At 36.4% G+C, this 26,976-nt stretch overlaps 1 protein-coding gene across 1 annotated transcript; it reads right to left on the bottom strand.

Annotated features, from left to right (window-relative positions):
* Window positions 1-720: 720 nt before the first annotated feature.
* On the bottom strand, window positions 721-26,045 carry LOC127436293 (E3 ubiquitin-protein ligase AMFR-like). Its single transcript, XM_051690366.1, has 13 exons — window positions 25,130-26,045; window positions 23,309-23,401; window positions 17,577-17,741; window positions 13,344-13,496; window positions 13,163-13,203; window positions 12,946-13,078; window positions 12,608-12,741; window positions 8,911-9,021; window positions 8,480-8,670; window positions 7,487-7,590; window positions 7,265-7,399; window positions 6,807-6,997; window positions 721-3,338 (listed from the first exon to the last, which is right to left on the bottom strand). Exons 1-13 carry the CDS (start codon window positions 25,379-25,381, stop codon window positions 3,170-3,172), a joined length of 1,872 nt encoding a protein of 623 aa, XP_051546326.1. The 5' UTR covers window positions 25,382-26,045; the 3' UTR covers window positions 721-3,169.
* Window positions 26,046-26,976: the final 931 nt, after the last annotated feature.

The following is a 26,976-nucleotide window of genomic DNA, read 5'->3' as shown; positions in this document are numbered from 1 at the left end:
TGAGATATTCTTCTGAGAATCTTTGCTTGTGTTCAACAGGAAAAAAGAAAGTCATACACATCTGGGATGGCATTAGGGTGAGCAAATTAGAACATTTTCATTTTGGGTGAACTATCCCTTTAACTTAGAAAAAAAAAATCAACTATATCACAAAACAAAAACAAAAAGCATACAATAAATAGTTTATTATAAAATAAAAATGAATTATTAATACATAATTCATAAAATACAATAATTTCTTTAGTAAAAGTTTTTATTAGAAATACAAATTAATTACAAATGTAATTTATTGAAGATTTTGTTTAGATCTTTTGGTTATAGACTTTGAGATTTCTTTATATTTATAGAAAAGCAAATCAAATTCTGCACACCTAAATCAGAATGATGCATCTCCCAGTAACCACCTGCATGCTTTATTATGCATTAATGCTATTTTTAGTGATTAAAAGTTCAAAGCCCACTGAAATATGAATACATGGTTAAACGTGTGGTTTAACAAACATTTCAGTAATAATAATAATAATAAAAAAAAAAACATTAATAGTAAAATAAATAAGTCTGAGTGAATTGATGATCCTATAAACCCAAAATCATAAATTTAAGGATCAAAATCATTAATTCACAATCACTATTTTTATGGAATGTGTCAACCTCAAACGTTTAAAGTTATACATTTGTACAAATATATCCATTTGTACATAGAAAAAACAAACAGAGAAATGTGGTTAAAAGCTTCTAAAGCAGCTGTGACTTTTATTTTGTACAGGGTCATTTCACATGTATTTTACAAAATTATTTACACAAATCAAACTAGTATTGATCCACTGTTGATTCGAGGCACAAATAAATGAATCGTGTGCAAAAAGCACTCCTATACTTCACTCTGGTGCATGAACATCAATTAACTTTTATTATCAGAATCAGTCTAGTGGATATTTCATTAATACGTAAAGAAATACTGTTGAAAGGTTCGTCTGTGCAACCAAAACAAACATGTTCTACATTGACCTGCAGTCAAAGAGTTAGCGCTTTGTTTGACCATGTCCACCTTCTGTAAAGAAAATCACCAGAAGAAGGGAGTCTTCGGGAATAATGGATCAGAAAAATAGGTTATGGATATTATAAACAGTGATTTTATGCACAGAAAAAGAGCAAAGTGTCCATGTACGACTCTGAAAACATTTGATAGAGTAGATTCACAGTGTAAAACATCAGAGACACATACATCAGAGACTACATAGTCAATATGTTCACAATTAAATAATAAATGATTAGTGATGTGGTTGTGGTTGGTTGATCTGACAGAAGGCAAATTAAAAGTCATCACGTGTCATTACATGAAAGTTTGTTCCCAAACTCAACATGCAAATTTCTGAATTACTTTGTTGCGCCCATACCAAATTATCCTGTTACTGAATCTCATTTGCGAAAATTTATAATGAATGTCAAAAGCTGGTAAAAAACTGAGCATTTACAGACATTAGTACTTTAGTCCATTAGTACATTAAATGTAAATGTCTTTAAAGGTATACTCTGGGTTTAATACAAGTTAAGCTCAATCGACAGCATTTCTACAAAAAATTTATTTAAGACTCATCCACCTTTAAGAAAAAAAAAACAAAAAGGCAAAAATTGAGGTTACAGTGAGGCTTTTACAATTGAAGTTAATGGGGCTGATTTAATTGCGGAAATGTGGAGCTTATAATTTTATAGAAGCACTAACTGTACTGACTGTACACAGATTTTTTTTTTTTTTTTTTAAGATAAAGGACGAAGAACATAGAATAGAATAGAAATTAATTTTTGTGGTAATCAACATTATACCACAAATGCTGTCGATTGTGATTAACTTGTATTAAACCCGGAATATTCCTTTAAAACCATTCAAATACAAATGGAAAAAAAAAAAAAAAGCTGCCAGCAAAAAGCTACAAAACTGACCTAACAACCTTATGTATGCATTGTCCAAATCGAATACAACTTTGAATTGTCTAACACATTAGACCTTTTGCATAAAACACAAGCAGAACAAATTTCTGTGCAAATCTTTTGTAAAAACAATTTACACAATATTTTTAAGAAATATCTCTCACGTGTTTCAAGAATGAGGCTCAGAGTCTTTAACTGTAGCACAAAAAAAGAGAGCAACACAATAAGATGACAGTTAAACAGAACCAAAGATACCGTAAATTAAATATAAACCATGGCAGTGTTTTGAACAACAAAACTACGGCAAGAAAACAAGATCATGTGACTAAAACGAACAGTTTGTACAATGCACAGATAAACAGAGAGATTTATTGTCACAACAATGTGAATGATCCAAATTATACTAAATACTCACTGGAGAGTGAACGGCAACTTAAAACAGACACCCCAGGATCTACACCAATTATCTGTTTAACTGTCTCCAAAGATTAAATAAAAGCCATGATGGTATTACGAGCACACTTGATAGTTCAAATTTGCAATACTGTGTCCATCAGTTTATCAGCATATGAGCCAATCAAATCAACTAACCAGCTGCAAAAACTGGCCATCAAAGACACTCTCACACAGATCAACTCGTGCGTTCTTCACTGCGCAAGCTCTAGTCTCAGCCGAGCCGAACTGTTAGCAAAACACAATATATTTTTGTTAAAACCATCAATTTTTCATTTTTTTCTAAAATCTAGCCTAACATTCAAACAAAACGCATTCAAGAAATGCAACATTCGTAAAATGAAAAGAAATCCAAACTCAAGACAACAATCAAACAAAAGATGATATTCCTATTGTTTAAAAAGTAGGAGCAGCTGTACAAACCGTGCTCTTATTTACTTAACGTACAAACATTTTTCAAATTACTTTATTGGCGACACTCCAGGGAATAAAAGACACATGTTTCTTTTACTCTAAATTCTGGTCTTGCAAAACGGCAAATAGTTTGATGGAGAATGCATTATTACAATAGGTGCATGTGTATAGCGCAAATGTGCATTGATCAGGCCAAAATTGAGTGATACAGAGGCTTTAGACATTTTCTGATCGGCATGGCTGTATAACAGGTTCATCATGCACTTTTTTGCTCGGCTTCGAAAATGGAAAAGGAAGACTCCTCCCTCTTGATTTAGTCATGGGCGGGATTAAATGTGGGTGGTGTCGATATGTGCACATGGGCAGAGCCATCTCACAGAGGCGGGTCTGGCTGCCTCTGCAAGCGTCTTTCAGCTGCAGCTGCCAACCTTCCTCGCCGCAGGGTCACTGAATCAAAATCTTCGTACTCCACAGAGGCCAAAGTGTCGTCATTTTCGTCGGCAGCGAAAGAGGAATCTTCAGGTTTCTTGTTCAGATAACGTCTGACAAAGAGAAGACAGTGTTAAGCTAAAACCAGAAAAGACCTAAACCAGAGCCTTAGGGCACTCCTATTCCACCAGTTTAAAGCAAAGCAGTATATGGGTGAAGGTCAAGGGCATATTTTCCCACAAAATTAAAATAAGAAAAATAAGAAAACAAGAAATTATATTTTTCATACAATGAAGCCTATATTTAAGACCATAATTTTTATTTTATTTTTTGCATTGGGCTATTTTTGTTGTTGTTGTTGAATGAAATGAATTAAAATTGTCAATTTCCCTCAAAATTCTAATAAAAAATAAATAAATCACTTTTCACTTTGAAGTTGTATTTTTTATTTTTTGTAATTCTCATTAATCTGAACAGTGATTCTCATTAAATAAATGTTTTTTTCATACTGTTACTAAAAAAAATGATGTAATTCAATGATTTTTATTTATCAAATAAGCAACAAATATCACCATAATGTATAAAAACTTCCAAACTTAAAAAATGTATTATTTTTTCCCGCATTTAAGTAATTAAAATTATATTACTTGCATTATGGTAATGTATGTGGTAATCTCTACTAAGGACATTGATATAAAACAGTTTTACTATTAACCACGATTAAAAATGTCATGGTTAATTAACCATAAGAGTTTGTAATCTATGGTTAAAACCCATAAAATGTTGTATTTACATATGGCAAAACATATTTAATATATAAATACAGTGGCAAGAAAAAGTATCCTACATTTATGTATATATTTTTCTTAAAATCTGGTTTGATCATCTAACTTACATTAATGAACAAACACAATCAGTTTTAACTAATAACACAACAATCATTGTATTGTTCTGGTGCATATTGAATATATCATTCAAACATTCACAGTGTAGGTTGGAAAAAAGTATGTGAACCCCTAGGCTAATTATGCCAACAAAAGCTAATTAGAGTCAGGAGTTGGCAAACCTGGCATCCAATTAATGAAACGAGACTGGAGGTGTGGGTTAAAGCTACTTTGACTTATAAAAATTTTTTTTGAGTTTGCTATTCACAAAAAGCATCTGCTGACGTGGACCATGCCTCACAAAAAATAAATCTCAGAAGGCCTACAATCAAGGAATGTTGCTTTGTATAAACTGGAAAGGGCTACAAAGTTAGCTCGAAGAGTTTAGATATTCATCTGTCCACAGTTAGACAAATTGTCTGTTAATGGAGACGATTTAGTACTGTGGTTACTCTCCCTAAAAGTGGCCGTCCAGCCAAGAATGCTCAATGAGGTAAAAAAAAAAGAACCCTATAGTGACAGATAAAGACTTGAACGAATCATTGGAACTGGTTAACATCTCTGTTCATGAGTCTACTATATGAGAAACATTAAATAGCCATGGTGTCCATGGTAAGACACCACGAAAGAAGCTGCTGCTTTCCAACTAAAACATTGCTGCTTGCCGGAAGTTTGCCAAAGACCACCCTGACCTTAACGCTACTGGGAAAATGTTTTGTGGACTGATGAAACTAAGGTTGAATTGTTTGGGAAGAACACGCAGCACTACGTATGGTGTAAATGGGCACCGCATAACAACATGATAACATCATCCCAACGGTGAAGTACGGTGGAGGGAATACCATGATTTGGGGCTGCTTTGGGGCCTGGACCGCTTGCCATCATCGAGGGAAAATGAATTCCCAAGTTTATCAAGATATCCTACAGGATAATGTCAGGATGGCTGTACACCAGCTGAAGCTCAGTAAATGTTGAGTGATGCAGCAGGACAATGACCCTAAACATCGAAGTAAATCCACTACAGAATGGCTTCAAAAAAAGAGAATCCACCTTTTGGAGTGGACCAGTCAGAGCCCAGACCTTAACCCAATAGAGATGCTGTGGAATGACCTCAAGAGAGTCGTTCACACCAGATATCCTAAGAAGATGGCTGAGCTGAAGCAGTTTTGTATGGAAGAATGGTCCAAAATTCCTTCTGAATGTTGTGCAGGTCTAATCTGCAGCTACAGGAAATGTTTGGTTGAGGTTATTGCTGCCAAAGGAGGATCGGCCAGTTATTAAATCCAAGGGTTCACTTATTTTTTCCACAGCACTGTGAATGTTAATGGAATGTGTTCAATAAAGACATGAAAAATTATAATTGTTTCTGTTGTTAGCTTAAGCACACTGTGTTGGTCTATACTTGTGACTTTGATGAAAATGAGATCACATTTTATGACCAATTAATGTAGAAAACCAGCTAATTCCATTCCATTGCAACTGTGTGTGTATATATATATATATATATATATATATACACACACACATATATATATATATATATATATATATATATACACACACACACACACACACACACACACACACACACACATATATATATATATATATATATATATATATATATATATATATATATATATATATATATATATATATATATATATACATACACACACACACACACACACACACACACACACACACACATCGATCAGCCACAATATTAAAACCACCTGCCTAAAATTGTGTAGGTCCCCCTCGTGCCGCCAAAACAGCGCCAACCCGCATCTCAGAATAGCATTCTGAGATGATATTCTTCTCACCACAATTGTACAGAGCGGTTATTTGAGTTACCGTAGACTTTGTCAGTTCAAACCAGTCTGGCCATTCTCTGTTGAACTCTCTCATCAACAAGGCGTGATGAGAGAGTGCATAAAATCATGCAAATACGGGTCAGGAGCTTCAGTTAGTGTTCACATCAACCATCAGAAATGTGATCTCATTGATTTGGACTGTGGCATGATTGTTGGTAACAGACGGGCGGGTTTGAGTATTTCTGTAACTGCTGATCTCCTGGGATTTTCACGCACAACAGTATATGTAAAACATGCAGATAGAAATCTGCTTTAGGACTGCTTTAATGAATTATTGCAAAAGGAAAGAGGCTCAACAAACTGTTGGATGACATAAATTAGATTTTGTGCATCCACAATATTTCTAATCTTAAAGTTATGCACTTTTAAATGCAGAGCGAAGATCGCCCTGTGACTCCAAGCACTCCGGTTATATTGAAGCATGTCATTCTGCGCTCAGAAAGCGCATAAGCGGTGTTGTGCCACTCTATATTGGAGCATCTATTACTTTAGGATTTTGATAGGTTTGTGTATTTAAATGTTATAATTATTTACCCTATTTATTTGTTGTATATTTGTCAATTATCCCATTGTAAGGCTGCACTTAGAGTTCATATATCACTAACACAGTTGTGATAGGATTAAATGGCTTTTTTTATGCCTCAGTAGGCTGTTGGATAACAGGAAAAATTGCAGATAATCATGAAACCAGTTCCATCCCTAATCTCTATATTAACATGTGGTTAATTGTTGAAAATAATGTCTAATCCGGACATGTTCTTGACAGGTTTGGGAGATACTGTGTATGGTGAACTCTGTGAAAAAAGTAAAGGAGGCTCACCTCCGAGCTCTCTGGAGCAGCTCCTCCTTCCTCTGCATTAGCATTCTCTGTCTCTCATCTGCAGACTTGGAAAAGCGGCTGCCCCGCACCTCAAAGTCTTCCACCTGAGGGACGGCAACCTCTGAACTGCTGCTGGTACCCGACGCCTCTCCAGTAGTAGGGTTAACATTTATGGGTGTGCGCTCCACAGCCTACACGAGACACAATGGTATGACACAAAAAAATACATGCTTTTACAGTAGTGTTTTCCCTTTTTCTTTTGAAAGACTTTTATAAAAAAAAAAAATAATTTCAGCTGAATATTCAGTATCTGAATACATTACATTACGAATACATTATGTAAATTTATTCTGAATACATTACGTAAATTTAACATTATGAAAGTTTAAAGAATTATTTTTAAAAATGCCGCCTTTCTTTAAACTTTCTTAGTCCTTCAGGTTGGATGGTCATCTCACCTGTGTTGGAAAAGGCACCTGTATCCTGCCTTCGAGGATGTTATCTGTGGTGACCTCTACAGAACGTGTAAGCTGTAGATCCTGCAGGATCAGATGATAAGGAACCTGAGGAAACATCTCCTGGATCTGATGGGCCTGTGAAATCCAAGGAAATCCAGGTTTAGGACAGGGGGCCTTGTGCAGATTGGATAGGGCATGTTTGATTCGACATGAAGGACTCACCATGGCGTTGAGCTGTGAGTTGTTGGCCTGTACGATGGCCAGGATGTTGGTTGTGTGCATCACCTCCACTGAGAAACTGGGCAGCCAACTGGCAATGCGGGACCCTGAGGGTGAAGGAGTGGAGATTAATACACTGAATGATAATTTATTGCCATATTTGCCTCTGAGGTCAAATCATCAGTAAGATGTTAAAGGAATATTTCGGGTTTAATACAAGATAAGCTCAATCGACAGCATTTGTGGCATAATGCAATAAGCTTTTTTTGGGGGGGGGATTTCCCCCCCCTTTTTCTCCCAATTTGGAATGCCCAATTCCCAATGCGCTCTAAGTCCTCGTGGTTGCGTAGTGATTCGCCTCAGTCCGGGTGGTGGAGGACGAATCCCAGTTGCCTCCGCGTCTGAGACAGTCAACCCGCGCATCTTATCAAGTGGCTTGTTGAGCACGTTGCCATGGAGACATAGCTTCACGCCATCCACCGCGGCAACCATGCTCAATTCACCATGCGCCCCACCGAGAACAAACCACATTATAGCGACCACGAGGAGGTTACCCCATGTGACTCTACCCTCCCTAGCAACCAGGCCAATTTGGTTGCTTAGGAGACCTGGTTGGAGTCACTCAGCACGCCCTGGGATTCGAACTAGCGAACTCCAGGGGTGGTTGCCAGCGTATTTTACCACTGAGCTACCCAGGCCCCCCGCAATAAGCTTTTTTAATTTTTGTAGTAATGAGTAAGTAGGAACAAATCGTTGAATTAGAGTTTGGATTCACTGAAACAGACATGTTGAACTGATCCACAGACAGGAATTGACTTTACAAACTCTCTGAAAGTTATTTCAGAGACATTACTGAAACATCTCTGTCTTAATGCTTTTACTCATTGTGATCTTCATGGTGTTGCTTAATTTTATATTTACGGCAAAATCACTGTGACTATATAGTGAATTATTAAAATCCAACTCTAAATGCCAATGTATATAGAAACATCTCACCATCAAAGTGGAAGAAGTGGTTGTGTTGGTTGAGGTGTGGTCGGGCGTCTGTTCCTGCCCCTGCAGCCATATTATCATCCAGTGGCACTCTCTGTCCTTCCTGTCTCTCTCTCCCGCCTTCGTTGATGTTCAGTGACATGCGGCATGTGGGACAGGACGTGTCCTGCTCCAGCCATGAGCGCAGACAGGAACTGAACAAACACACAGTTAAAAAATGCAACAGTCAGAATAACAATGATACAGATGTGCAAAAAGACACCTGAAGAAAGGTTCTACATGCATTACTGACTGCATGATTTTTACAAAAACTGAAATTGTGTGGTTTTGACTTTTGCCTGATCATAACTGTGCAAATCTAACATTTAGCATTTTAGATTTTTAACTGTTTCAGCTATTAGATAGTGCTGACGGTGGCAGTAGAAATTGCTCACTTATGGAAAAGGTGTCCACAGGGCAGCTTGCGTGCTGTAGTCATAGAATCCCAGCAGATGGCACAGTCATCATTATTGGCCACCAGCTCATCAAGCGTTGCCACAGCAAATCTGCACACAAGGCATTCATTTGCATTTGTTTTTTAGTAGCTGGCCAACTCCCAGTTTATAATACACATTGGTTTCCAATACATAATACACAGTAAACCTCTTTTTAGAACCATTATCATTTTTGCATTGTGACAGTTACTAACTTTCAAAATTGACAAGCATATATATATATATATATATATATATATATATATACACAGTTGTGCTCAAAAGTTTGCATACCCTTGGAGAATTGGTAATATATGTACTATTTTTAAAGAAAACATGAGTGAGCAGGCAAAACACATTTCTTTTATTTCTTATGGGATTCATATTCAACTGTAGGTTATAACAGAATGGCACAATCATAAAACAAAACATGGCAACAAAGAAAAAAATGAAATGACTCCTGTTCAAAAGTCTGCATATCCTTAGTTCTTAATACTGTGTATTGCCCCCTTTATCATCAATGACAGCATGCAGTCTTTTGTAATAGTAATAGTTGTCTATGAGGTCCCAAATTCTTGCAGGTGGTATAGCTGCCCATTCGTCTTGGCAAAATGCCTCCAGGTCATGCAAAGTCTTTGGTCGTCTTGCATGAACCACACATTTGAGATCTCCCCAGAGTGGCTTGATGATATTAAGGTTAGGAGACTGTGATGGCCACTCCAGAACCTTCACCTTTTTCTGCTGTAACCACTGGAGGGTCAACTTGGCCTTGTGCTTAGGGTCATTGTCGTACTGGAAAGTCCAAGAGCGTACCATGCGCAGCTTTTGTGCAGAAGAATGCAAATTGTCTGCCAGTATTTTCTGATAACATGCTGCATTCACCTTGCCATCAATTTTCACAAGATTCCATGCCTTTAGAGCTCACACACCCCCAAAACATCAGTGAGCCACCACCATGCTTCACAGTGGGGATGGTATTCTTTTCATTATAGGCCTTGTTGACCCCTCTCCAAACAAAGCTCTATTTTGGTCTCGTCACTCCAAATTACAGTGTGCCAGAAGCTGTGAGGTGTGTTAAGGTGTTGTCAGGCATATTGTAACCGGGCTTTTTTGTGGCATTGGCGCAGTAATGGCTTCTTTCTGGCAACTCGACCATGCAGCTCATTTTTGTTCAAGTATCGTCATATTGTGCTCCTTGAAACAACCACATCGTCTTTTTCCAGAGCAGCCTGTATTTATCCTGAGGTTACCTGTGGGTTTTTCTTTGTATCCTGAACAATTCTTCTGGCAGTTGTGGCTGAAATCTTTCTTGGTCTACCTGACCTTGGCTTGGTATCAGGAGATCCCCAAATTTTCCACTTCTTAATAAATAAGTGATTGAACAGTACTGACTGGCATTTTCAAGGCTTTGGATATCTTTTTATATACTTTTCCATCTTTATTAAGTTCCATTACCTTGTTACGCAGGTCTTTTGACAGTTCTTTTCTGCTCCCCATGGCTCAGTATCTAGCCTGCTCTGTGCATCCACGTGAGAGCTAACAAACTCATTGACTATTTATACACAGACACTAATTGTAATTTAAAAAGTCACAGATGTGGGAAATTAACCTTTAATTGCCTGTGTGTGTCACCTTGTGTGTCTATAACAAGGCCAAACATTCAAGGGTATGTAAACTTTTGATCAGGGCCATTTGGGTGATTTCTTTTATCATTATGATTAAAAAGGAGCCAAACAACTATGTGATAATAAATGGCTTCATATGATCACAATCTTTAAAATACATTTTGTTTTTTTTTGCATGATCAGCCATATTTTCAAAATCAATGCCAAAATTTCTGCCAGGGTATGCAAACTTTTGAGCACAACTGTGTATATATATATATATATATATATATATATATATATATATATATATATATATATATACAGTCATGGGAAAAAGAAAGTACACCCTCCTTGAATTCTATGGTTTTACATATCAAGACATAATAAAAATCATCTGGTCCTTAGCAGGTCTTATAATTAGGTAAATACAACCTCTGATGAACAACAACACATGACATATTACACCATGTCATGATTTATTTAACAAAATGGAGAAGCCATGTGTGAAAAACTAAGTACACCCTGCTTCCATAGAAATTAAGAGGCTAAGTAGTAGCCAGGTGGTGCTAATCAAATACCCTTGATTAACTGATCATCAGCAAGTGTGACCACCTCTATAAAAGCTGAAGTTTTAGCAGTTTGCTGGTCTGGAGCATTCAGGTGTGTGTTAACACAATGCCAAGGAGGAAAGACATCAGCAATGATCTTAGAGAAGCAATTGTTGCTACCCATCAATCTGGGAAGGGTTATAAGGCCATTTCCAAACAATTTGAAGTCCATCATTCTACAGTGAGAAGATTATTCACAAGTGGAAAACATTCAAGACAGTTGCCAATCTTCACAAAAGTGGACGTCCCAGCAAATTCACCCCAAGGTCAGACCGTGCAATGCTCAGAGAAATTGCAAAAAACCCAAGAGTTACATCTCAGACTCTACAGGCCTCAGTTAGCATGTTAAATGTTAAAGTTCAAGACAGTACAATTAGAAAAAGACTGAACAAGTATGGTTTGTTTGGAAGGGTTGCCAGGAGAAAGCCTCTTCTCTCTAAAAAAGAACATGGCAGCATGGCTTAGGTTTGCAAAGTTGCATCTGAACAAACCACAAGACTTCTGGAACAATGTCCTTTGGACAGATGAGACCAAAGTGGAGATGTTTGGCCATAATGCACAGTGCAACGTTTGGCGATGTTGTAAAGAAGAGTGGGCCAAAATTCCTCCACAACGATGTGAGAGTCTGATAAAGTCATACAGAAAATGATTACTTGAAGTTATTGCTGCTAAAGTTCATTCAACAAGCTATTGAATCATAAGGTGTACTTAGTTTTTCACACATGGCTTCTCCATTTTGGCTTTATTTTTGTTAAATAAATCATGACACGGTGTAATATGTCATGTGTTGTTGTTCATCTGAGGTTGTACTTACCTAATTTTAAGACCTGCTGATGACCAGATGATTTTTATTATGTCCTTATACGTAAAACTATAGAATTCAAGGATGTACTTTCTTGGGTGTACTTTCTTTTTCCCATGACTCTGTGTGTGTGTGTGTGTGTGTGTGTGTGTGTGTGTATATATATATATATATATATATATATATTTAGGGGGAAAAACAAACAAATTATTTCATAGGGTCCTACATTACGTAAATGAAAAATGGTGGGAAATGTGCTTTATTTTCATGAAATACTTCATGAATTGTATTGAATTAAAAAAAAACTCTTAATGGCCCTAAAAACAGGCTTCTTTTTCTTCATCCAAAATAAAATCTTTTGATTTACATTTTGGGGTTAAATATGACCCATGCATTTCTTGACTGGTTTTTACAAGTTCCAGGTATCCTTATTTACCACATTAATATTTATGTACAATCCCCCCTCTCAAGAGCGCAATGTTACTCATGACTCACTACTTGAAGAGATCAAACAAGCAACCTTCCAGTTACATGCCCTCAGTTTAACCCAATCTACTTCAGCTTTGCGTAAAGGTTGAACAATATAATCTATTTCCTGTAGTAAAGCAGCTGAGAAATTGTTTTATGAACGTGCTCCTCACCTGGACTCCATATTGTCAATAACACGCAAGTAGTTTTTATGACGGCGAATTCTCCTCTGCACCTCGTGGAAGAGATAGCGCAGCTGCATGAAGATCACCAGACTGGCCATGGACAGCCAGATGTTCCCGAAGAGCTTGAAAAGTGCAAGTAACAGGAATACTATTATAATACTTTAGTTAGATTGTTTTTTTTAAAATACTGTACATTTTCTTTAAAATCTTCTTACAGTACAGAAAACTCCCCTTAACTGAAAAATCACCCATATAAATATCATTAACATGTCATGCTGCCAGATCAACACATTAGTAGTGATAAATGAGTTTCGTAATGCTCTCACCAGCATGTGGATGTGATGCATCAGGTCTAGGCAGAGGATGGCCAACTCCATGATGAAGTCAGTGTAGTAGATGTGCGAGCTCTTGTTCTCCCAGGTGCCTTCATGGTTCAGGTCCCACAGGTGGATGGAGTACCTGAAAATAACAACAACCTTTAGATGCATCTGTCCACTCATTTAGACTGAGCAATGCTGATAAACCTCTGAACTCAACACACACCGTATGATGACATGTCCTGTGCGCACCATCACCAGCAAACACTGCAAGACAGGAAGCAGTAGGTGGGGTTAGGAAATTAATGTCCAACAAACAAGAAAACAAAAATGATCTACTGTTCTCTATACATTTGCTGCAAAGTCGTGTAAAATTAAAGAAGAGTTTAAAAAGAGATGTTTCCTACCTCAGCTGCCATGAAAGTGACAGTGTGCATTCCATGAACTTGTCCGACCAGAGCGCAGAGCACTGCTAAACCACTGCAGCACATCAGAACAGACACCAGCAGAGTCAACACACGCACATGACTGCCCATCGGTGTAGTGGGGGAAAATGAAAGCTGACAGAAAGCAACAACACAATAAATAAATAAGTGAGAAAGGAACAAGAGAAGGAATCAAACCAGGATGTAAAGGATTTTGTTTCTGCACATTTATATACACTGCCTGGCCAAAAAAAAAGCTGCAGTTTGAATTTAAATAAGCAGATACTTAAGAGCCTATGATTGGATCATTTTTGCAGTGATTAATATATTTCGGCTGGCAACAATTCTTTTAATCCTAACTGATGCAGTGTGTAGCTTCTCATTTCTTAAACAACCATGTCGGAAGATTTATCCCGTGGTCGTGGAATAGATGTTACTGTGTTTCTGAAGAGGCAAATTATCTCAAGCAAAGAAAACAACTAAGGAGATTGCTGAAATCACTGGAATTGGGTTAAGAACTGTCCACCACATTATTAAAACCTGGAAGGATAGTGGTGAACCATCAGATTCACAGAAGAAATGTGGTCGTAAGATAATCTAGAATGATCGTGATCGGAGATCACTAAAACGCTTGAAGTCACATCATAAAAAATCAACAGTAGAACTCACGGCTATGTTTAATAGTGAAAGAGCATTTCCATATGCAAAATGTGACGAGGATTTACAGGATTGGGACTAAACAGCTGTGTGGCCACAAGAGAGCCACTTGTTAGTGAGGCTATTTGGAAAAAACGACTTCGATTTGCTAGGGAGCATAAAGTTTGGACTGTGGAGCAATGGAAAAAGGTCATGTGGTCTGATGAGTCCAGATTTACCCTATTCCAAAGCAATGGGTGCATCAGGGTAAGAAGGGAAGCGCATGAAGCGATGCACCCATCATGCATACTGTCCACTGTACAAGTCTCTGGAGGAAGTGTTATGATCTGGAGTTGATTCAATTGGTCAGGTCTAGGCTCAGCAACATTATGCAGCAATAAAATGAAGTCAGCTGACTACCTGAATGTACTGAATGACCAGGGTATCCCATTAATGGATTTTTTTCTTCACTGAAGGCATGGGCATATACCAGGACGACAACGCCAAGACTGGTCAAGCTCAATTTGTGAAAGAGTGGTTCAGGGAGCATGAGGAATCATTTTCACAAATTAATTTGTCACCACAGAGTCCTGACCTTAAACCCATTGAAAGTCTTTGGAATGTGCTGGAGAAGACTTTATGGAATGGTTTGACTCTTCCGTCATCAATACAAGATCTCGGCCAAAAATTAATACAACTCTGGATGGAAATAAATGTTGTGACACTGCATAAGGTTTTTTGAAACAATGCCACGACAAATGCGTGACGTAATCAAAGCTAAAGGTAGTCCAATGAAATATTAGAGTATGCAACTTTTTTTGGGCTAGTCAGTGTACATACAACAATGTTGTATATGGGCCTATAAAATAGCTAAGTAAATAATAAATAGGATAGTCTATGCTAAATGTCAAAAAATATCTATATCTTCCACTAAAAACAGCAGCACATTCAGGACAATTATTTGAACTTTTATCAGGTAGTGTCCTCTAGTGTTATATTATCAAAATTCATAATATATCAAGCGTTGAAGCAATTCAATGATGATCAGTTACTTTAAATGCAATGCGTCATACAATTGTGCGTGATTAATGGCAAATAATAAATATTTCTATTAATAATATGAAACCATATTTTCCATTATTTTAATTAAAAATACATGTTTGTCATATGACAATGGGTTTATTTCACTGTTTTGGCCTATATTTGTGATAAACCTGCAACACATGATCCAGTCTCCATCTCTATGTGAAACTGCACTCGTCACAAACACAAAGACACGTTGACCTGATATCATGTTGAACACGAAATAATGGACATGTGATTTTGTTCCACATATTATCTGATTTTCTACATATGTGCCGCCACATGATAAACTTGTGCAGCTAAGTTTTCCACTGCAGTGAAAGTCGGAAGATGACGTGATTCGTAACAAATGTTCTTAGATGGCGGTTTATGTCATTTGATTTGCTCACATCACTTACATCAACAGTGAACAGAATACCAATCTTACAATACGAATTTAACCATGTATTATGCTGCAGTTCCTAAAAAAGTAACCGGCCAAATGGCAAGTTGATTTCTCAAATAGATTTGTGAGTGCAAAGGACATGTTCTGTGTGTGCAAACGCACTCTCTGAGTAAGAGCAGGGAGATTTATAGCATACAGTATATTTCAGAGGGCGTGTCTAGTTTTGTGCGAAGTCCTCGTGCGAGCGGAGAGATTTGCGCTCTTGCCTGACATACTGTACATGTGCACTCGACATTTAACAATACTACAATGCCATAGACCTATTCATTTTCAATTATCTTCGCAATACATTTTTATATTGTATTTATTTAACTTTTGATTTTACCATCGTAGATTTTATCATCGTTCTCCGTGCCTCCCTTGACTTAATACTCTTAATAACAAACCGTGGGATTAGATGAATCCATATCTAATATCTTCTAAAACAGATGATTCTCTAGATGTTTCTTCTTCCCTCCTTTTCTTTAAAAAAAGCAAAAATCTGGGTTCCAGTGAAGCACTTATAATGGAAGTGAATGGGGGCCAATTTTTGAACATTAAAATACTCACTGTTTCAAAAGTATAGCCACAAGACAAAGGATATGCATGTAAAAATGATTATAGTGTGACAAGATCACTAACCTTTCCTGTGTAAAGATATAGCCAATTTTACAACTTCATTACCATGATGATTTGATGTCAACAAACCCTAAAACGACTGTAAAATGATGATTTAAACAACTTTACAGCTCAAATAATACATGAGTTTTAACAGAAGAATTAATGGAAGTGCTTTTATAAAATTATAAGCTTCATATTTCTGTGTTTAAATCCTCCAAAAATGGACCACATTAACTTTCATTGTAAGTGCCTCACTGTAACATCGATTTTTTCTTTTCTTTTTTTTAAAAAAAAAAAGGAGAGACGAGTCGAAACACATTTTTGTGGTAATCAACATTATGCCACAAATGCTGTCGACTGAACTTAACTTGTATTAAACCCGGAACATTCCTTTAATATCTTGCAGTATTATTATTTTTCACGTCATATTTTCGTCAACAGTATGGCTTAATAAAATCGTTTGATTATCGTTACGATGTGTCTTTCTCGTATTTGTTATTGTTGAAGAAATTTAAAAAAACCTTCGTCAACGAACATTTTCGGCAGTGATTTAGTTGATGAGATTAACACTGGAGGGTTTGGAAGTAAGCAAGGAAGGACAGAAGTTAAAAAGCAAGTAAAGAGGAAAGTGAAGGAAGGAAGGTGGAAAGGAAGAAAAGCAAGGAAGGTTGGAAGGACGCAATTAGGGAAGCAAGAAAGGAAGTCAAGAAAAAAGTTAAGGAAGTTAGGAACTAAATGAAGTCCGCAAGAAAGAATGGGTCAACTGCTAGCAGGAAGCGATTTTTTTAAGTTATTAAAGTTTAAATTATCTATTTATTTTTTTACAGAAACCTATCGAATTTGCTTCAGAAGACATTAATTGATCGACAGGAGTCGTGTGGATTACTTTTATGCTGCCTAAATATGACTTTTGGACAGACAAATATCCAGCAGACTGATGGCACCTGATATTTTCATTGTATGGACAAAAAGAGCTGAAATGTGCTTATAAAAATCTTCATTTCAGTTCTGCTGAAGAAGGAAAGTCATACACATCTGGGATGGTTTAAAGGTGAGTAAATCATGAGAGAATTTTCATTTTTGGGTGAACTATTCCTTTAAGGAAGGAAGGAAGGTAGGGAGTAAAGGAGGAATTCCACAAGAAAGGAAAGAATTATTATTTTTTTATTAATTAATTTTGTATTAATTCAACTGTACAGTCAAAACAGTGTTTCAGCCATACTCTGTTTCAAAACAGATCTCTCAAAATGGCCACTGTAAGAGTGATACACGCTTTGGCTGTATATTGGTGGTTAAAGCAAATGTACATTTCCTTCACAATTGGAACTGTTAAAACATGTCATTACATGAAACTGTCTTTCTGAATGTATTAGTGCTACTTTAGATAAAGACGATTCAACTCTTGTTATAAAGACTATTCCTTACTAATATGGTAAATAAATTGTTCTCACATATTCGAAGCGGTCTTTGCAGAGCTGCACCATCAGATGGAGGAAGATGAGAATGGAGAACCACAGACACCACAGCACCACCTCATCCACCCGCTGCACATTCAGCACACCAAAGATAAAGATGAACTTGTAGAAGATGAAGTTCCAGAACTTGTCTTTCAGATGCTGGTCAGGCAGAGTGAAAGGAAACAGGATATCATAAGGTAAAGATGTTAAATTGCAATGGAAATCAATGCTGAAAGCTTTAACACATGTAATAGAACCGTTATTCATTTAAAGTTCTTTGTTTTTAGGGCAATAAGGCATCAAGATGCATATGACAACAAAAAAACAACTTGTGATTATCAATTAATTAACTTGTGATTTGCAAGCCAATTAATCAGTTGATATTTGGCCATTTTGAAATTATCATCATTGGCCGATAACTAGGGTTGGGAACTGAGAACCAATTCTTGTTCAGAATCGGTTCCATTTAAAAAAAAAAAAAAAAAAAAAAAAAAAATACATGATATTCATAAATTCCAGTTACATTAACAGTTCCCAAATGTGCAATTTTCCACTGATGTGGATGGAACACCATACTAAATCACTCGACAGTGTTGCCTGCATCTTAATTCAGCGGCAGGTGGCAGTGCTGCCCCACTACTGAATCTACAGCGCTACCTGTGTAGTCTGATTCCCGAACAAATTACTCTTATGCACTGGCCCTTTTTAGTCAATCAAAAGCACTTAGGCATATACATCAGTCCGAATTAATTTTACTGATGTTCACGTAATGACTTTTGTCTCAACTCGAAATAAAAATAAGAACTGTTACTGACAATGTGTAATTTAAAACACAGTTTTGTAGCAATCATTGGAATTTTATAAAATAATAAAAGAATGATATATATATATATATATATACAGGTGCATCTCAATAAATTAAAATGTCGTGGAAAAGTTCATTTATTTCAGTAATTCAACTCAAATTGTGAAACTCGTGTATTAAATAAATTCAATGCACACAGACTGAAGTAGTTTAAGTCTTTGGTTCTTTTAATTGTGATGATTTTGGCTCACATTTAACAAAAACCCACCAATTCACTATCTCAAAAAATTAGAATACATCATAAGACCAATAAAAAAAAAACATTTTTAGTGAATTGTTGGCCTTCTGGAAAGTATGTTCATTTACTGTATATGTACTCAGTACTTGGTAGGGGCTCCTTTTGCTTTAATTACTGCCTCAATTCGGCGTGGCATGGAGGTGATCAGTTTGTGGCACTGCTGTGGTGGTATGGAAGCCCAGGTTTCTTTGACAGTGGCCTTCAGCTCATCTGCATTTTTTGGTCTCTTGTTTCTCATTTTCCTCTTGACAATACCCCATAGATTCTCTATGGGGTTCAGGTCTGGTGAGTTTGCTGGCCTGTCAAGCACACCAACACCATGGTCATTTAACCAACTTTTGGTGCTTTTGGCAGTGTGGGCAGGTGCCAAATCCTGCTGGAAAATGAAATCAGCATCTTTCAGCAGAAGGAAGCATGAAGTGCTCCAAAATTTCTTGGTACACGAGTGCAGTGACTTTGGTTTTCAAAAAACACAATAGACCAACACCAGCAGATGACATTGCACCCCAAATCATCACAGACTGTGGAAACTTAACACTGGACTTCAAGCAACTTGGGCTATGAGCTTCTCCACCCTTCCTCCAGACTCTAGGACCTTGGTTTCCAAATGAAATACAAAACTTGCTCTCATCTGAAAAGAGGACATTGGACCACTGGGCAACAGTCCAGTTCTTCTTCTCCTTAGCCCAGGTAAGACGCCTCTGACGTTGTCTGTGGTTCAGGAGTGGCTTAACAAGAGGAATACGACAACTGTAGCCAAATTCCTTGACACGTCTGTGTGTGGTGGCTCTTGATGCCTTGACCCCAGCCTCAGTCCATTCCTTGTGAAGTTCACCCAAATTCTTGAATCGATTTTGCTTGACAATCATAAGGCTGCGGTTCTCTTGGTTGGTTGTGCATCTTTTTCTTCCACACTTTTTCCTTCCACTCAACTTTCTGTTAACGTGCTTGGATACAGCACTCTGTGAACAGCCAGCTTCTTTGGCAATGAATGTTTGTGGCTACCCTCCTTGTGAAGGGTGTCAGTGATTTTCTTCTGGACAACTGCCAGATCAGCAGTCTTCCCCATGATTATGTAGCCTAGTGAACCAAACTGAGAGACCATTTTGAAGGCTCAGGAAACCTTTGCAGGTGTTTTGAGTTGATTAGCTGATTGGCATGTCACCATATTCTAATTTTTTGAGATAGTGAATTGGTGGGTTTTTGTTAAATGTGAGCCAAAATCATCACAATTAAAAGAACCAAAGACTTAAACTACTTCAGTCTGTGTGCATTGAATTTATTTAATACACGAGTTTCACAATTTGAGTTGAATTACTGAACTAAATGAACTTTTCCATGACATTCTAATTTATTGAGATGCACCTGTATATATATATATATATATATATCACTTTTTTATTTGTTTAGGAGTTTCATTTATTACAAAGTTTTATTGGACTGCATTTTTGTCTCTAAAAAGTATGTGTAAACACACCTTTTACAAGAATCGTAATGGTAACAACTTTACAACAAGGTTCATTAATATTAATGCATTAAATATCATTAACTAACAATAAACAATATATTTTTACAGCATTTATTAATCTTTGTTAATGCTAGTTAATAAAAATACAATTGTTCATCGTTGGTTCATGTTAGTTTATTGAGCATTAATAATGTTAAAATACAACTTTTGATTTAAAAAAATGTGTTAGTATATGTTGAAATTAACATCAACCAAGATGAATAAATGCTGTAAAAGTATTGCTCATTGTAAGTTCATGTTAAATAATGTTAACAAATACAACCTTATTGTAAAGTGTTACCATTGTATTACATTTATTTCTGATTTGTTATATATAACTATTTCCATTGGATTTTTAAGCCAAACTACAGGATGTAAGTAATGATTTCTAAATGAAATGGCACACTTACCCTTTGGTGAGTGACACTTATTAAATGATTAGTAGGATTAGATCGAGTAATCTACTGATTATTCTGACGGTTAATTGAGTAATCGGAAAAATTATGCAATAACTCAGACTGCATAAAGTTGCCGAGGTGAAGTCACGTTTGGCTAAAATGCATTAATTGGCCTAAGTTTTGATGCACTCTATGATTGAATAACAACAAATCAATTGTGCAAACCATGTCTAAAACCCATCTAAAGCAGATCTATAATATAAAAAATGCAGCCTATATAATTCAAGTTGACAGAGATTGCCTACTACAGGTGTGCCAACCTTTTTATTTATTTTATTTTTTACAACACGATCTTCCCATTTTAGTTTAAAATTCAAATATGGGAAAACAGGCCATGGAAATAAAATATTTTATTTTTTCTGAGACGATGTCTGCGCACCAATCTTGTTTACTGAGGATGAGTTATATTCATGGTTAAACTATTTTATGGAGATATAAAAGTCTCTATATTTGGTTGCTGGCTTTTTAAACAATCATTTACATGCAACACAATACAAAATTAACAGTAATCACGTCATTCAGAGAGATTTTTTCTCTCTTTTGTTGAGCTGCAGTTGCTGGCATTGTTGTGCGTGTTACATACTGTACATATTGCAAAAGCTTTCCACTTGCCACGTCCCATGTAAAATACCCTTATTCATCTGGACATTCAGTGACTTAACACTGTTAATAATTTCACATTCGGAGACTAGCCGTTGCTCTCTCAAGTAAGCCTGTTTTATATTGCCTCTGCGGGACGCGAGCGCATAGCTGTGTGGCTTTAATGGTTCACGTTGAGCTTTGACTGACAGCATACAGACCTGCAGCTTTATTAAGTAAATTCAATTCTCTGGATTCCCACATTAAGTTTTACCTCTGATAATGGCCATAACCGATAAAATATTTATTGGAAGTGGGACATTGCGAACTAATGTCCCACTTAGTTCGCAATGAAATCTAATTTACATGAGGACAACGATCGCATTTACATTTAAATTGTAACTAACACAGAAAGGAACCCAAATCCCAATCTGCAAAAAATAACCTTCTTAAAGGGGGTTGCACACTGGACATGTCTGGCGGATGACATTGCACATTCTAAAATTGGAAACAATTGTTTTCTATGAATGCACGCACACCACCGCTAGGTGTCTGTCGGTGGCGCCCAGCTACAAATCGTGAGGCTGCGCTCAAATTTCTGCCGCGCCATGAGCGCAACTTGCATTTTTTCTATTAAATTCGACCCAAATCAAATTATCAAATAACATAGATTATTTACTCTAGCTATGTTTATTCTTGAAGAATGGAAAAACCTTGGTAACTTTTGTGTGTACTGTCTGCAACCTGAACCACATTGCTGTGCCCTGTGTTTGATACCTGTGCCGTGTCCTAGCCGCAACACTTCTCATCTGGTGTGCGACTGCCTTTAGATCGTCTGGATTCAGATTTATTGAACAGAAAGTGTTTGAGCATCCGTCACTGCATGTGAAACTAGACGTCTTTTTACAATTTGTTGATTAGGCAATTTTGTAATCAAGGAATTTTTTTAATCGAGTAACTGAAATCAAGTAATCGTGACAGCCCTAGTAACTAATGTTGCTCTCTTGCAAAGAGCTCTTAAGCCCGCATGCAGACTCATGAATGCACACAGGAGATCAACGGTTGGTAAAGAGTTTTGCAAAATAATATGTTAGATTTTGGTTTGTTTCTCATCAAACCTTATCGTATTCCTTCAGAACAATCATAAGTCTCTTGGAATAATTTATTAGACCTCTGAATTATACTTTTGTGTTCTTTTGAAACTTGAAGAGGTGGTCACCATAAACTACCATTGTGTGACATCACTGAACATTTTTTTTTTTTTCAAAATGTCTCCCTTTGTGTTAAGAAAAAGAAGTCAAGTCATATAGGGTTATACAAACACAGGAGTAAACAATGACTGAATTTTCATTTTTGGGTGAACTAATCCTTTTTAATTTTATGTATCTGTTTTTAAGGATGTACGTAATTGTTTTTTTTTGTGTGGTTTTTTATTTCATGGTATGGCACTCTTACCTCAGGTGATTGATATTTTTATTAACCGTATTTTACCTTGTTATAATCCTATTGTTTTTAGTGTGTGTTGTAATTGTTGCAGGTGTGGTCAAAGACAATTTTCAACTGTATTTTATAGTATTGTACTGATATCTACTCTGGTCAAATAATTTTTCCTCAAGAGTACAAAAATAATCGTTAATGGAACCGTTAAGGTCCCAGAATCATTAAAAGGAATCGGTGCAAAGTACTGATAACAGAATTGTTAGTTCCCCCTTGTGTAAGTAACACAATCTACGGCTTTGTCGATACATAAAAAATTAATTTCAGTGAATTTTGCATAAATATTGTGTAAAATAAGTGCTTAGTAGTTTAGTAGTGTTTTTAGTGATGTTGTGTACCTTTTATTTGCTGTCATTAAACTGTATTGCCTGAATTTAACCCTATGACTTAGACAAAATCAGTAATTTTAAAATCAGAACAAATCGTCTTGGCATCTCAGAAAATTTAATTGTTGAAATTAGGTAGTAACATAAAAAAACATCTGACGGCAAAAATTGCCCATATCTTTATTATCCAAAACAATTTATGTGGTACTGTTGTGTGATCATCAGTGGCAGTGTGATCTTCATAAATGGTTCCTACCTGTTTTTCACTGACTCTCAGCGGTCCGAACACGATGCACTGGATCACTTTAGCTATTAACATGAGGATGCAGCATGCTGTGTTCACCATCACCTGTGGGAATTAATAGATTTAAATGATTCTACTTAGTGTAGAAATGTCTTTAATCAGACAACAAAATAAATATCTAGCAATATCGAGCTGATGAAATCTTTAAGAGCAGAATATAATGAGTAATATATACATACTCAATATAGAACTTCTCATGAATTTTAATTAAAGGAATATTCCGGGTTCAATACAAGTTTAGCTCAATCGACAGCATTTGTGGCATAATGCTGATTACCACAAATCAAATTTTGACTTGCCCCTCCTTTACTTAAACAAATAAAATAAAAAATCAGGGTTCCAGTGAGGCACTTACAATGGATGTGAATGGGGCCGATCCGTAAACATTAAAATACTCACTGTTTCAAAGGTTTAGCCACAAGACATAAACAATGTGCATATTAACATGATTTTAGTGTGATAAATTATTTAGTGTGCCCTTTTCTGTGTAAAGTTATATCCAATTTTACAACTTCATTGTCACACTGTAAACCCTAAAACGACTGTAAAAATGATGATTTAAACAACTTTACAGCTCAAATAATAAACAAGCTTTAACAAAAGAATTAATGGAAGTGCTTTTATAAAATTATAAGTTTCACATGTCTGCCTTTAAACCCTCCATAAATTGTCCCCATTCACTAACATTGTAAGTGCCTCACTGTAACATCAATTTTTGCTTTCTTTTTTTTAAAAGAAAAGGAGAGATGAGTTGAAATGAATTTTTGTGGTAATCAACATTATGCCACAAATTCTGTCCATTGAGCTTAACCCGGAACATTCCTTTAAGATTTGATTAATTTCCACAACTTTCCAGGCCTCGAAATCAAAATAAATCTGAAATTCCCTCATATTTCCAGGTTTTCAGAGACTATAGGAACTCACTAACTGTGTCACAGTTTAAGTGTCTTGCTCAAGAACACAATAGAGAGAGATTATGGATCAACTCTTATGGGATTTGTACCTAAAACTTTTAAAGGAATTGTTCACCCAAAAATGAAAATACTCTCAACCTCACCCTCATGTCATCCCAGATGTGTGTGACTTTCTTTCTAGAATATCTCAGCTCTGTAGATCAATATAATGCAAGAAAATGGAGACCAAAACTTTGAAACTCCAAAAAGCACATAAAGGCACTATAAAAGTAATCCATAAGACTCCAGTAGTAGAATCAACATCTTCTGATGCAATCAGTCAGTTTTGGGTGAAAACAGACCACAATATAACAATTTTTTTTCACAATAAATCTTGACAGCAGTCTCCTTGGCGATCATGATTTTAAGCTCGATTACTCTTCCTATAGCACCATCTAGCGCTCTGCATGTGTGAAGCACTAAGAAGTGTAATCGAGCTTGAAATCATGATCGTGCCTAGAGACTGCTATGGCAAGATACACCGTGAAAAAGGAGTTATATTTTGGTGTTCTCACCCAAAACCAACTAAATCGCTTCAGAAGCCATTGATTAAACCACTGGAGTCATATGGATTACTTTTATGCTGACTTTATCTGCTTTTTAGAGCTTCAAAGTTCTGGCCACCATTCACTTACACTGAAAGGACCTACAGAGCAGAGATATTCTTCTAAAAATCTTCATTTGTGTTCTGCAGAAGAAAAAAAGTTATACACATCTGGGATGGCATAAGGGTGAGTAAATGATGAGAGAATTTTCATTTGTGGGTGAACTGTAAGATATCAGCCCAGATTTGTAACCAAAGTGGCAAAGTTTCACACACCCAGACAAACAGACTGTCTGTGATGAGATACAGCAGCACATTGGTGGCCACATGTCCAAAGTTCTCCAGCTGACTGAGCTTGATATCCTCCTCCGCTCCGCTGTGTGTGTCTTCAGTCAGTGCAGATGTGAACTCTGAGTCTCTCACTGTGGTGTAGGCACTTAAGATCGTTCCGACCAGAAGAACTGCGCTCAGGGCTGTGTATGTCCGTAAATTTGGCCAAGGAAACCGCTCCAAAAACAGCAGAGGCATCCTGACAGCTTCTCAATTTAGATTATATATGGGAATGAGTCCAGATGAAAGCAGGCTTCCACTTCCAGATGTTGATAGGTTCTGCTCAAGCAAACATGTTCATATCTGCTTCAAATACAACTTGTCGTCAATATGAATCCAAATGAAAGCAACTTCACTTTTACAGATATCTATGAGTCCTTCAGAATCAATTTTAAGATCTTGTGACTATGAATAATCGTCGAGAATAACCAAACAGATGACCTGTGTTGATATAAATACAGTCACTGCGGTGTTGTGTAAACTGATGTTGACTACGTGTAACAGACTCTAAACACCGGACAATATATGGTTATAATGTGTTAGGTTTTACCCCTATCCCGACGTATAAACTGTTAAATGTTTATCATTCGTAAATAAATGCTTATATTTGCAGAACAGATGAATATTTCACAACATTAGCACGAGAGCTAATCTGCTTCAGCTACGTAATGGTTACCCGGATTAAAAACTCAACAGATAGTTTCATAAACTCATGAGACAGTCCGTATATGTGTCCTCTGATATTCGACTAACAGTTTGACACCTGCGGTCTTTATGTAAAGCTGTGGAATATCATATTTGGATCTGTTTCTCTGGCTGTTTCTGGTAGTCTCTATCTCTCGTATCTGTTTCCGTTGCATTGGACGTCATGACGCAAACTTCCGGTGGTTTCGAGTCAACTTGAAGGGCGGGGTTTCTCATGTAAACAAATACGAAACGTTCACGGCCGCTAAGCATGTCTAAAATGAATTACGCTTGCAAAAAATGTACAGTGAAACCATATTATAGTATATTATAATATTTTAATATTTTATCAAACTTTAAAAACTATTTTTATTTCAAAATGTAGATTTGTTTCTTAATTAAATCTTTAAATCTTAAATAATTTTTAAACATTTAAACCTTTAATATATATATATATATATATATATATATATATATATATATATATATATATATATATATATATATATGCTTGTATATTTATATAGCACATTAAATACATCTATTTATACATCCCTTAGCACATTTTTTAAAGTCCATAAAATATGGCAAGCCCTTTTGACATTTAATCACATGTTGGACATGAATTACAGATCTTAAAGATATAGTTCACCCTAAAATAAAAATTCAGTCATTGTTTAGTCACCCCTGTGTTGTTAACCCTACATGACTTTCTTTTTCTTAACACAAAGGGAGAAATTGTGGGGGAAAAAATGTTGTACTCAGTGATGTCACACAAAGGCAGTTTATGGTACATCTTCAAGCTTCAAAAGAACACAAAAGTATAATTCAGAAGTCTAATAAATTATTCCATGAGACTCGTGATTGTTATAAAAGCATACGATAAGGGTTGGTGAGAAACAATCTGAAATTTAATGTATTATTTAGCGAAAATTTTCATTGACCGTTGATCTCCTGTGTGCGTTTATGATAGGGCATGAGAACAACAGTTCATGCAGCCCCCTCGTGACATTGGGGCGTTCAAGCGAAAACTTGTTTTGTTTATCTAAAAACAGGTCCTCCACAGCATTAGTGACAACAGAACACAACACAGCTGCACACAAAACAGA

Source organism: Myxocyprinus asiaticus, chromosome 46 (assembly GCF_019703515.2).
Source record: "Myxocyprinus asiaticus isolate MX2 ecotype Aquarium Trade chromosome 46, UBuf_Myxa_2, whole genome shotgun sequence".
NCBI lineage: Eukaryota > Metazoa > Chordata > Actinopteri > Cypriniformes > Catostomidae > Myxocyprinus > Myxocyprinus asiaticus.
The sequence above is the reverse complement of the archived record's forward strand: the minus strand, read 5'-3'. Positions and strand labels throughout refer to the sequence as shown.